Here is a 12,165-nt window from a genome sequence, read left to right on the forward strand (position 1 = left end):
GTTTTTGTTTGAACCTCTAGACTTTGACCTACTTTTACCCTTGTTACCACTACTATAAGTAGAACCCTTATCATTAGCTCTACCCCTCACATACAAGCCATCATTTGAGGTACTAGATGATTTACTTGACAATTGTGTATCAATCAAGTCTCTTTTGGGTCAAGGCATTTTTAACATCATCACTACTCAAATTGTCTCTACCATAGAGCAAGGTTTCCCTAAAATGCTTGTAAGATGGTGGTAATGAACACAACAAATAGATAGCCAAACCCTCATCATCAAGTTTTACATCAATGTTTTCCAAGTCTATGACAATAGAATAAAACTCATCAAGATGAGATTTAAGGGGTTTACCTTCCTTCAATCGAAGATTGTAGAGTCTACTCTTCAAGAGTAGCCGGTTGGTCGTACTCTTTGCCATATAAAGAGACTCCAATTTCTCCCATATCCCCTTAGACGTGGTCTCTTTCACAACTTCCCATTTTGCTTCACTCACTCCAATGGGTTTCTTATCTTCACCTTTAAGAGCCTTGTGCACCCCATTTTGTATCAATATTGTCTTCATTTTGACTTGCCACAAACCAAAATTTACACTTTTATCAAACTTCTCAATATCTAGCTTCATTGAAGACATGTTTCCACAAGCTTTGCACTCTTGAACACTCCCAAACACCACCAAATATCTTAGGCTCTAATACCAATCGAAAAACTAAGCACACTAGGGTCTAAAGGTTCAAACTTTATCCCTAACAATACCCAAGAACTATAGTAGGGGTGTTTTTTGCAATGAAACAAACACTTCAATAAACTAGTAATGAAAAGCAATAAGAAACAATACAATAAAAAAAAGACATAAGATTTACGAGGTTCACCTAATGTGGGCTACATCCTCGGTGGTGGTTAACTTGCTTGTATTATATGAAGAGTCATTGGAGTCTCAAGAACTCATACAATGGAGAATTACACTTGGAGAAGAAGAATAGAGAAAGAGAATGGTTTGTGTTAGGCTTAGGGTTAGAACCAACTTAGGAATGTGTATAGGGACTTCTATTTACATTAGAAGTCATGTACAAGTGCTAGGGCAAAAGTCCATAAAGATACAAACACGTATAACTTATCGCGCAAGAAAACAGGGGCTTCTGCTGTACCCTACTCGACCGATTAAGCGAAGAAAGGGAGGGTCGAGCGGATGAGCAAACTAGTCGAGTATGAAGACAGAATAGTCTCTGATGTAGTCGAGCCAGTAGGCTCGGTGGAGCAGGCCAAGGACTTGGTCGAGCGGCTCATTTGAAGCCCATTTATCATGCACATACACACCATACACTCACATATACTCATCCATACACCATCAACCTCTTCAAACTTCATTTGGTGTACTCAAAAGCACACCAAACTCCAACAGAAAGATTAGTTTCATTCTAAATCAAATCATGAACTAAATCTTATCTTATGTAAAACAAATACTTGTATCATTTTCGAAAGCCAAAATCCTAAGTTTGATGATCATCCTATAAATCAATCAACTTTGAGTAGAGATAAGATTGCTTATAAATAAAAGCATGATTTGCAAATAGTGCCTCCAATTTAAAAAGTAAAAAGTTAAAGACATTTGTTGTTGTGTTGCATGAAAACCAGAGAATCTCGCATGTGTTTTGACTTGTTTATGTCCATTGCCTTCACTTGTGCAACCTCCACTCGGTTATTTCGCCATTTATGCACGTAATCAAACGACCCTATTTTCTCCCTTCTCTCCTAGGGTTTCCCTTTTCCCTCTTCTAATTTCCTTTCTCTTTCTTCACATTCGATTTCCCCCGCAATTAATCTCCTCTCTTTGCGAGAAGCCCAATTTTACCCAGAATTCTGAATTCATTACCCTTTTGAACAGTAAGATTTTTGTAGGAAATTGGAAAGTGGGTTATTTTATTTCATGTTTTTGTACCTGGGTATTGTTTGAATTTCGTTGACGGTCATTTTTTTATTGCATTTCTGGTTTAGAGTTTGGTAATTTTCGCGGCAACATGTTTTTTTATTTATAAATGTAACTCTTTGTGATCTTGGTGTTATACATGTATAATTGGAATAACTTTGTTTAGTTTTAGTTAAAACGTAATTTTTAAATGATAAGTTTTACCAATTGCGTGAATTTGACTTTAGGATTTTGGATATTGATGAGAATTTTTTTGAGAATCGTTGCTCAATTCGGATACTTTAGTACGGATTTTTTGATGCGTGTGCGTGTGTTTCTTAGTACTATTCATGTATGCTTGGGATAATTTAGTTGGGTTGTATTTGAATTTATGATTACTGAATGTCTAATGTTAGTAATCGGATGAATTTTAATCTAGGGTTTCAATTGATGTAAATGAATTGATTTCTGAGAGCTGCTGCCCAATTTGGGTACTTTGGTGGGGGATTTTGATTAATAATTTTACAATTATTGCTTCTTCTAGGGTGGATTCGGTGAGTTGGTTTAATGGAGGATAATAACCCGAATAATAGTAGTAATAGTAACCGAGTTCTGTTACTGGATGATGGTGAGCTTGAATTTTCAAACCAATTTTCCAGTGCAAACATTGGCGAGATTCCTGGTTGTGGATCAATGGATAGTTTTTTTGAAGAACTACTGAAGGATACTCAAACTTGTACTCATACCCACACTTGTAATCCCCCGGGGCCAGATTTCTCACATACACACACATGTTTTCATGTCCACACTAAAATCCTGCCACCCCCTAGTGAAGAAGAGAAAAGTGGCAACAATGATGATTCTGCTGAATCTGAAGAAATGAAAAGTAGGAAACGAGGGAGGGAACGAGGTGGTAATCGAGAAGCTGTTCGTAAATACCGTCTGAAGAAGAAAGAACATGCGGCCTCGTTGGAAGGGGAAGTTGTGAAATTGAGGGCTATTAATCAGCAATTGCTAAAAAGGCTGCAAGGTCAGGCTGCCTTGGAAGCTGAGATTGCGAAGCTTAAGTGTCTCCTTGTTGACATAAGGGGTAGAATTGAAGGGGAGATTGGCTCTTTTCCGTATCAAAGACCGATCAAGAGTGGTGATATGTATCACAATATGGCAGGCTCTAGTTTTCCTGGTTCTTATATGATGCCATGTAATGCTCAGTGTGCCGATCAGCTTTATTGCCTCCATCCTGGCGTTGATGGAAAAGCAGTGGATGCTGGTGTCTTAAACGGTCAAGGTTTCAGTGGTTGTGACTATGACAATTGCATGGGTGGTTTGACATCTGGAGCTAAGGACCATCTTGGTTGTGGCACAACAAATGTGACAACCACTGGTGCATCATGTGGCAATACCAGGAGGAAAAGGTGACATGTTTGTGTCCTGTTCTTTTGTTATTTTTATTGGTCCTTATATAATTTTTACTTTTTAGTTATTCGATTGAAATGTTCTAATCGTGTTTCATCTTGTTTCAGACTGGTTATACATGCTAAAAACTTTATTTTGTTACATATGGAAGCCTTTATTAGTCCTGATATATTTATGTCTTCTTGGTTTACGTTATTAGTTTTGCTATTTTCCTTTCCTTCTCTTGCTATTTGTCTTTCGTATAGTGTCTTTTTGAGTCTTTTGTTTTCATTTGCTGGTCATTCTCTTGATAAGGGCCTGGTCTACAATCATTCAACCCTTCCCATCCCCTTATCATAACTTCTATGAACGATATATATTGGATATGATGATGATGATGGAAGTCTTGGATGTAACTATTCCACTCTTAGTTTGAGTCCTTTTGTTTGTTAAAGTTTTTAATATCAGGTTTTACATTGGTATATGTACTATGCTTGGTGAATTTGTTTATATTGTACAAAGTAATGGCATTGGTGTTTGGTATTTGAATTGTCATTTTGATTTTTGTATCTCATGTTTGCATAAGTTTGAGGCCCCAGATCTCAAACTCAGTTGTTAAAGGAAAAGAAATAAAATAATCTTATTATCTGTGCTGCTGAGTAGCGTTCCTTGTTTTCACTTTGCACAATATTTGTTGCATTTCTTGTTTCCTTTGGCAAAGTAATGAAGCTGCCCCCTGATTAGGTCAGGTGATTGAATATCTTGTATTATGAAGATTTAAACCTTTGTTGTTTTCTGTATAGTTTAATAGGACTCTTAATGTTGTATGTTTGTTGCTGCTGCTGACATTGTGTTTCAAGAAATGAGTTATCATATGAGCATTTCCATCAGAAAATAGTATCTTGAAAATGATGTTGAGTGAATAAGATATGATAGGATGTGATGAAGGCAAATGCTAAAATAGTTTCGATTTTGTTGTCACTAGTAAGAGTGTGTACTTGGCATGTCTAGGGTATGAATCTAGGATGTTAGTAGCAGCTTTGTGGATTATAAATGCTGATAGATAAGAATAAATAGAAGCGAATATTATGTGAATATGATCGTTGGGGGTGTATGTCTTAGTTGTAGATTAGTATTGGTGCCGAACAAAGTATAATTTCTGTGAAAGTTACTCGGTGGATTTGTTTTTGTTCATGTAGCCATAGACCCACAACCCATCTTATTGGGAATTAAAGCTTTGACATTCTTGTTACAAACTCGCTATACTCTTGTGTACCTTGCTATATCCTCATATCATAGGGTACTCACATTGACGTACAATTGAGTCAAAGGATTTTATTCGTTGTATATGATGAGTAGATTGTGTAATATGTAACTTAAAGTTTTCTAGTTTTTATTCGCATCTTGTATGCGACCACCTTGTAGATTTCTATAAGCATGCATTTAGAAATGAGTAGGTTGGCTATATACGTCTCTTCATGTTTGTTATAGCTTTCTTTATGGGCTGATACTAAACCTTCCCATGAACGTACTACTTGAACAAAATGACATACAGGAGGGGCTTGAGGAAAAGGTGAGGGAGAATGTGAACGAACCATGGTCTTATTGATCTAATTGAAAAAGGGTTTTCCATCTGTTAAACTTGCCGAATGTCACTTTGTTATAGTGTTGAGTTTCAGTTTTCAGCTTTTATTTTTTTCTTGCACTCGTTGCTTGCTCTCACTCATGTTAAGTAGTAATTTGTGTAGACCTGAGAAGGAAATTGATTTGGCAATTACATAGAGTTTAATCAAAAAGGTCTTATATTCATGATGAAGCTAAAAGATTTGCTGTTTATTATAATTTTTTTGGAAATTTAAGTTATATTATGATAACAAAAAACGTGAAAAGAGTAAAGAGAATCCCATTAGATGGGCAAAAGACCCAATACCCCTCAAATACAACAAAAAACCAAAATCAGTATCAAACTACGGACCTTAGAGGCTACCTAGGAAAGAGCCCGACATCAAGCCAACCTTTGGGTTCGCAGAGGCACCCAAAAAGGCCAAAACATAACCAAGGGCCCGAGAGGCCACCTAGGATCAAATTACTGTTTATGATTCTTTGGTGTAAGTTTTAGCAGGTTTCTTCACCGCTTACTAAGGACGTTGGCTTTTAATATTCAATAGAAGTTGGTCTAACTAATGTTGATTGGCTGCATGCAGTATAATTTCCTTCTGACCAGACGATGTACTTGCTGATATTCATTTTTTTTGTCATATATGTTGAAATCTCATTATCTTAACTCTTTTCACTGTGCAGCTAACCGTGTATCAAGTTGCAAGGTAATTGGTATTGTCGATGCGATGGAGATATGAAGCTGGGTCAAATATCTTCTGGATCTAGGCATCGATGAGCCGTTAAATGTCGGTTAAGAACGCCCCGACTACTCAGCAGAAATATCTTTGTTTGGCTTACAGTCTTCTGATAATTAAATTGCAGCTTCGATTTGGATGTGGGGATTCCTTTCTCCTGTTCTTCTGCATTATGTCATGCTGTTTTATCCACCAGTTTTTGTAATCCTGGAACATATTTATTATTTTTAGGACATGTACATGCTGGTTCGTTGGTTTTTTCTTTCTTAAATGGCGAATCTATGTTTTTCTGACTGGAGAACTTCTCTATCTCGAAGGAGCTCTTAGCTCATGAGTTCTGCATTTTGGTACAAGATTTCTCGAATCTTTCCAAGCTTTAAATAAATTATACAGTCCTGTAATTGATGTTTTTGATTAATTGATACATAAATCATAATTGGTTCTGAAATGATTTTCATTGCATGTGTAATTGTCCTTATACTTTTAGGAAGTTGATTTGTATTGATACTTAAAATGAGGTGGATGATGATATACTTGAAGTAAATTATATGACAGAAATTTTTGTATGGATTTAGTTAACTTGATTCGCTCTATTTTAGTGTCCACCAAATCAACCTTAAAAGATATTAAAATAGTATGTATTTTTACTTGACAAGTACAATCATTAAGAAATACTTGTTATTAGGATGGTACAAGCTAAAATAGTGTAAATCAAGTCAATACAAAACTTTTATGTCATACAACTGAGTGAGTGCAAAAGAAGAAAGATATTGACATAGTGTTTGAGGTTGTCTTGAACAGGGTTTTATTTTTTTAGAGGAAAACAGGTTCGTATTTAAACAAAGATCTGTATTTTCCAATCCCAACATGAAAAAACCAATCAAACAATATTCGAATCAATCCTTTGTATTAAGATATGACTATTAACTAAGATTGTCAATCTTGATGTTCATCATCAATGTCACTTGAGAGTTAAAAGACAAATCCTCTGTAGAAACAACTTAATCTAGACATCCTAAGCATTACGAATGCGATGAGTAGGAAGCTCATTCAGCCGGTAAATCATCCTCATCACGGTATATACTCTCAGCCATTTGCCAGATCTGTAGTGTGTTGTCATCGGCCACGCTTGAAATCATCCAAGGCTCATTCTTGTTCCAACAGAAATCTGATATCCTAGCTTTATGTCCTCCATGAGAGAACAGCAGTTCTGCAGGCCCATCCGGTGCTTCTCCTTCCGACTGCTCTTCGCCAACTCTAAAAACCATTATCAATAACTGGCTGGATTAAATTTTGCCTCTATTTTAACCAAACTTGAAATCAAAAGTTGTAAAATTTTTGAATGGATTTTTCCAAGTGCTAGGACTAGGGTCCTTAGACAGAATGTGGAACCAGCGGACAAAAAGGTGGAGAGATACAATACAGAATGAGGCAACGATTCTACTCTTAGAAAAAATATGACCTCATGCATAGTTACATGGAACATGGACCATAGCCACATTCCGCAATTAAGGAATGTCCGTCCCCAATCACCACAAAACACAACCCAAATCGCTCAAGGTGATGTCTTGGTATAGAAGACTTTTTAAAACATATTTCGGCCTTTATTTTCAAATTAAACAAAAAAAGAGAAAAAAACAAGATGAAACCGAGAAAAATAAAAAAGTTCCGCTTAAAAACATTTTCTTAAAGTAAAGAATCATTTGAATTTTATTGTTTTCAAATATATATTTTATACATTATGTATCTCTTACCCAATCGTTCCCGAGTCAATCTAGACAACATTCCTTGTTCCTGTTCCTATTCTTCCCGTTCCAAATCAAATGTCGTTCCAGGTAATACTGACCTCAAGAAAGTATTCACCCTTAAGAACCCATCCAAGAACATGGAAAAACGATTTTCATATAAAATGATTTTACTTTTAACAAATTTTTTTTTCTAGCCTTAGAAAAACTTAATAAACCATTGTCCTCTCGACCACACTTAACCTAAGCACTTCACCCAGTAAAGGATCACATAGTTACAAAATATTGAAGTAACATGTCAAGGACCAACTCAACCAAAAGCTTAAGCCGATGGTTCAGGTCCCAGGATATGTTATACTCCCTCCTATTCAGCTTATTTGTCCCATTTACTTTTATGGTCAAGTCACCTTAATTGTCCCATTTCTATTTTTGGTATGGGTTTTTGACTTTTATGCCCTTAGTAACTATCTTATTTTTAATTATACCCTCCATTACCCATACTAGTCTTCCTCCCTTACATTAAAAAACTCATAATACCACTCTCTTTTCTACCATTAGGGTCCCACTTTTGACTTTCCTTAAAATTCGTAAAAAGGTCAAATGGGAATAGGAGGGAGTATACTCTAACATAACACATAAACTCATGTTAGCAGAAAATCTACCTGTTAAGGTCCCAAACCATCAGCCTCCTGTCATCGGAAGATGATGCCAACACAGTCTCATGATTGGGATCCCATTCAACCTGGAAAACCTCTTCTCTGCAAAAAAAAACATTACTCCAAACTGTGAATTTTAAAAATGAGAATCTTTGCAAGGTAAAGTTTTAAAGCTGTTGCAAAGGATATTAGTCAATCTGAAACACAAAATTAACTTCTAAAAGAAAAGGGAAGACCGTCAGTGGGAAAAAGAGCATACGTGTGACTGCCCAAAATATGCAATGGTGTATCCAGTTTCCGGGTATCGAACAGTCCGACGGTGGTATCAGAAGACGCTGTTGCCACAACCCATTCGTTGAATGAGTTGAAAGAAAGGTAATTGACCTGCAGCGAATCATGTGAGTTAGCATATTTCATGGATGGTTAAAAATTTCAAGTACATCATCAACTTGCAAAAGTGGAGGGACTGAATGGAGGTTCAACTTGCTTGCACCACCAGCTTTACAAGCATACAGCAGCCACAAACTATGAATAAGCACAGTCGACCATATTGCTATTTTGAATGTTCCACAAAATCTTTGAGTTCGCCTTATTTCATCTCTACGTGTGAGATCTTGAAAATAATTTGAGGTGAAACTCAAAGTGACTAAAAGGGTAGGTTTACGCAAGTTTCATAGAAACAAATGGATTAGAAGTATTTGACTCGAACTTGACTCGGTACCTGACCGAAAATTAGTGGGTTATAATTCTGAAATTTAGCATCGTGATAAAAAATGACCCAACCCGAAAAATGGAAAATGTTGGGTCAAACCTGACCGATACTCCACCCGACCGTTTTGACCCGTTTTAGTACCACATCAACATTTTCACTTTCATGTCGATATTTTTTATTCCACTTATTATTTTAGGTCGGGACCTACTACAACATAAAAGTATTATATATTTTTTAAAAAAATTAATAATAAGCAAAAATAGTCAACAACCCATTGGGTTACTTAAACCGGTTCCAAACCACACCTGACCCGACTTGAAATTGATCCGACCAAAACTAATCCGAGTTAAAACCCCTCGACCAACCGTATTAACATGTCTAATAAGAAGCATATTTTAGGACAAATAAGACTTGCGCATTTATCACGTCAAAACTTGAAAAATTACTTCATAAATTAGCATATGCCAGTCAATAATATATTGGGATTTGTTTTGGTTTATGTAACCAGCCTTATAAGTTAAACCAAGTGTTTGGCATTATTGTTATACACCAATCATTTACACAGTCCATATGTGCATTTAAATTTCAATTAAAAGTTTCTACAACAGTTAAAGACATGACATCAATTGCAAAGCTTTCAGGCTAAAATCCCTCAGATAAAGTATGTTTATTAACACTTTCACTTCAAAAAATGAAGAATAAATTGCAACAGTGCACTTGATGTAGACATAAACAAAGGCAATTGACAACTCTTTTTTATTGGAAGTTTTGGATATTTTACCTCCTTTTCATGAGCTATGACAGATTGTTGAGGCTTATCAGATCGCAAATCCCAAATCATCAACCTTCCATCATCACCAACAGATCCAAATAGATTTTCATTCTTAGTATGCCAAGCAACATGTTCAACATTGCTGTCATGGGCCTAACATATAGGCAGAAAAGAAAGTTTACACTTCCAGAAGAAAAAAATACAATCTCTTAGCAGCTGTTTGGTTAGGATAAAACATTTTCCTACAAAACTATTTCCCCCATTTTCCGTTGTTTAGTTAGATAAGGGAATCAAAATGGAAAACTTAATGGAAAGAGTTTCATTTATATTGGAAAATATTTTATCCAAAAATAATAGGAAACTATATTCATCCTTACTTCATCCCCAACACGGCCAACACCTACATTTCTCCTAATACTTTTCCATCAAACGAAAAAAAATACATTTGCATTTTCCTTAAGATAAAGAATTTACAGAAATCAAACACCCTTTAAACATGAGTGCTACAAAAAAAAATACTACAACAGATATTACCTTGTAAACGCTCAATGAATCAAGAACTTTACTTTGAGGCATAGATGACACATCCCATACACAAATCTTACAATCATAAGAGCCACTTAACAAATAACCCTCCTTCAATTGGTTCCAAGAAAGCCCATAACCTTCCTTCTCATGACCCTTTAATGTCAAATCAGGACTACATTCATCCAAGCTTGTCTCTTTTGAAACATCAAAAACATACACCTCCACACCGCTCGTTTTTGCCGCGACAAGATTCGGGTTTTGTACCATACCTCGAGCTCGGTTCACCTCACCATCAACACAAAACTTCTTCACAATCTCCACCTGCCAAACATCAAAAAAAGACCCACAAAATTAAACAAAAAAAAAAAAAAAAAAAAAAAAAAAAAAAAAAAACACTCAAACATTTCAATAACTTTTAACACCCGTTTGTTTTGCATATTTGAAATTTTAAGGCTAAAAATAAGTCATTAAATTATAGCAATGGTAATTTAGAGTTGTAAACTGATATTTAAAGCCCGGGGCTCTATCTCCGGGCAGTTGCACATGCCAAGAGCCAACCCTTATTTGAATTTTCATGGAACACTTAATATGCATGAATAACCATATAAAAAAACCCCCACAACATTAAACAAAGATTTTCCTTCAAACATTTCATCGAACACTTTGTAAGCAAAATTTAATTACCTTGGGAAGAGAAGAGCAAGGGGTGTTACTGTTGTTAGGTAAGTGAACATCGGCGACCATGAGATGGTTGGGAGCTTCATCAGAAGTGTGGGTTCCAAGGATGAGTTGATGAACGTTGAGAGATGAATCTGAGTTGCTTTGAGGTGTTGAAGAAAGCCATTGTACGGTGAGGGATGGCCATTCAAGGGTATTACAAATGACAAGATCGTAAAGAATAGGTGTGTTTTTCTTCCATATTGTAAATTCCTCATCTAATTGTTCTTCTGCCATTGCCATTTCTTCTTCTTCCCCCATTTTTCTCTGTATCTTGTGTGGATTTACCCGCCAGAAATGGAAGTAAGGGCTTGTTAAAGCAGTTTGGGTTTAAGGAGAGAAAAATAGGGTTTTCCCGCCAAAAAGACTCGCATTTTTATGGGCTTATGGTAGTGCTAGGAGTCTAATGGGCCAATTTTGTATAGTTAAGTGAAGAACAATTGAAAAAAAATAAGACATTTCAACAACTTATTTTCCAAAATAAGCTCCGTGAAAACTTATTTCCCAAAATAAACGTCCGTACATCCAAAGCTGTGGTTTGGGATAAGTCCTTGTTAGTAACAGCGAAAGAGAAAAAAAAAATTAAAAGGCCTAAGTCGCTGTTACTAACAGCGACTTTGGCCCTTTAATTTTTTTTAAAAATTTTTTTTTCTTATGAAGTAAAGTAGCTGTTGTTAATTAGAAAAATAGCCTTTAGGAACTTGAAAATAGCCGTTGTAATGATGTTCTATAAATAGCTCTATCATTTCTCATACTTCATTATATCCATTCTACATCATTCTTCTTCTTTTCAATCAATTTTTAAAGGTAACATAAGGTATTATGTTAATTTTACTCTCAATTTATAAATGTTAAATATTATTTTTGAAAGTTCACTTACGTTACTATATTATATGTATTATGTAGATGTCAAAGGAGCATTGTATTGAAGAGCTTTGTGATTGTGGTTATGAAGTTGAGATTAATACAGATTGGAGCGACTTTGATCCAGGGCGTGAATTTGTTGCTTGTCCTTTCTACTTGGTTGACGGATTAGGATGCACATACTTTAGATGGATTGCTCCGGAGGGTACCAAATGGCAGAGAGACTTAATACTACGGCTTGAAAAGGAAAACAAGAGCTTAAAGATCAGGTGTTTAATCTTAAGAGACAAATAGATGATATGACACATAGGAAAAAAGAGACTGAAAGGATCATGAGAAAGTCTAAGAAGCAATCTTAGTTAGCGACGTTGGTGTAGCTTAATGAATTAACTATGTAATTTGATATGGATTCGTTGAACATGAATGAAATTGAGTTGAATTTTCGATATGTACACATATATTACAAATTATACACAAAAGTCAAAATGTTACAAAAAATGAATATGTACAAGTGTT

At 35.6% G+C, this 12,165-nt stretch overlaps 2 protein-coding genes across 3 annotated transcripts; one reads left to right on the top strand and one right to left on the bottom strand.

The window, feature by feature from the left end:
• Positions 1-1,434: 1,434 nt before the first annotated feature.
• Positions 1,435-6,106, top strand: LOC130805243 (basic leucine zipper 23-like). 2 transcript variants are annotated; one of them, XM_057669926.1, is made up of 3 exons: positions 1,435-1,884; positions 2,346-3,321; positions 5,603-6,106. In XM_057669926.1, exons 2-3 carry the CDS (start codon positions 2,474-2,476, stop codon positions 5,604-5,606), a joined length of 852 nt encoding a protein of 283 aa, XP_057525909.1. In that variant the 5' UTR covers positions 1,435-1,884; positions 2,346-2,473; the 3' UTR covers positions 5,607-6,106. The 2 variants fall into 2 exon arrangements, with proteins under 2 accessions (XP_057525909.1, XP_057525908.1); XM_057669925.1 differs by having other exon boundaries at positions 2,451-3,321.
• A 437-nt stretch (positions 6,107-6,543) lies between these two features.
• On the bottom strand, positions 6,544-11,164 carry LOC130805242 (WD-40 repeat-containing protein MSI2-like). The gene is made up of 6 exons (XM_057669924.1): positions 10,753-11,164; positions 10,075-10,389; positions 9,550-9,693; positions 8,316-8,440; positions 8,063-8,158; positions 6,544-6,912 (listed from the first exon to the last, which is right to left on the bottom strand). Exons 1-6 carry the CDS (start codon positions 11,044-11,046, stop codon positions 6,702-6,704), a joined length of 1,185 nt encoding a protein of 394 aa, XP_057525907.1. The 5' UTR covers positions 11,047-11,164; the 3' UTR covers positions 6,544-6,701.
• Between the last annotated feature and the right edge of the window lie 1,001 nt (positions 11,165-12,165).

The sequence above is a fragment of the Amaranthus tricolor genome, chromosome 2 (assembly GCF_026212465.1).
Source record: "Amaranthus tricolor cultivar Red isolate AtriRed21 chromosome 2, ASM2621246v1, whole genome shotgun sequence".
In the NCBI taxonomy this organism is placed as follows: domain Eukaryota; kingdom Viridiplantae; phylum Streptophyta; class Magnoliopsida; order Caryophyllales; family Amaranthaceae; genus Amaranthus; species Amaranthus tricolor.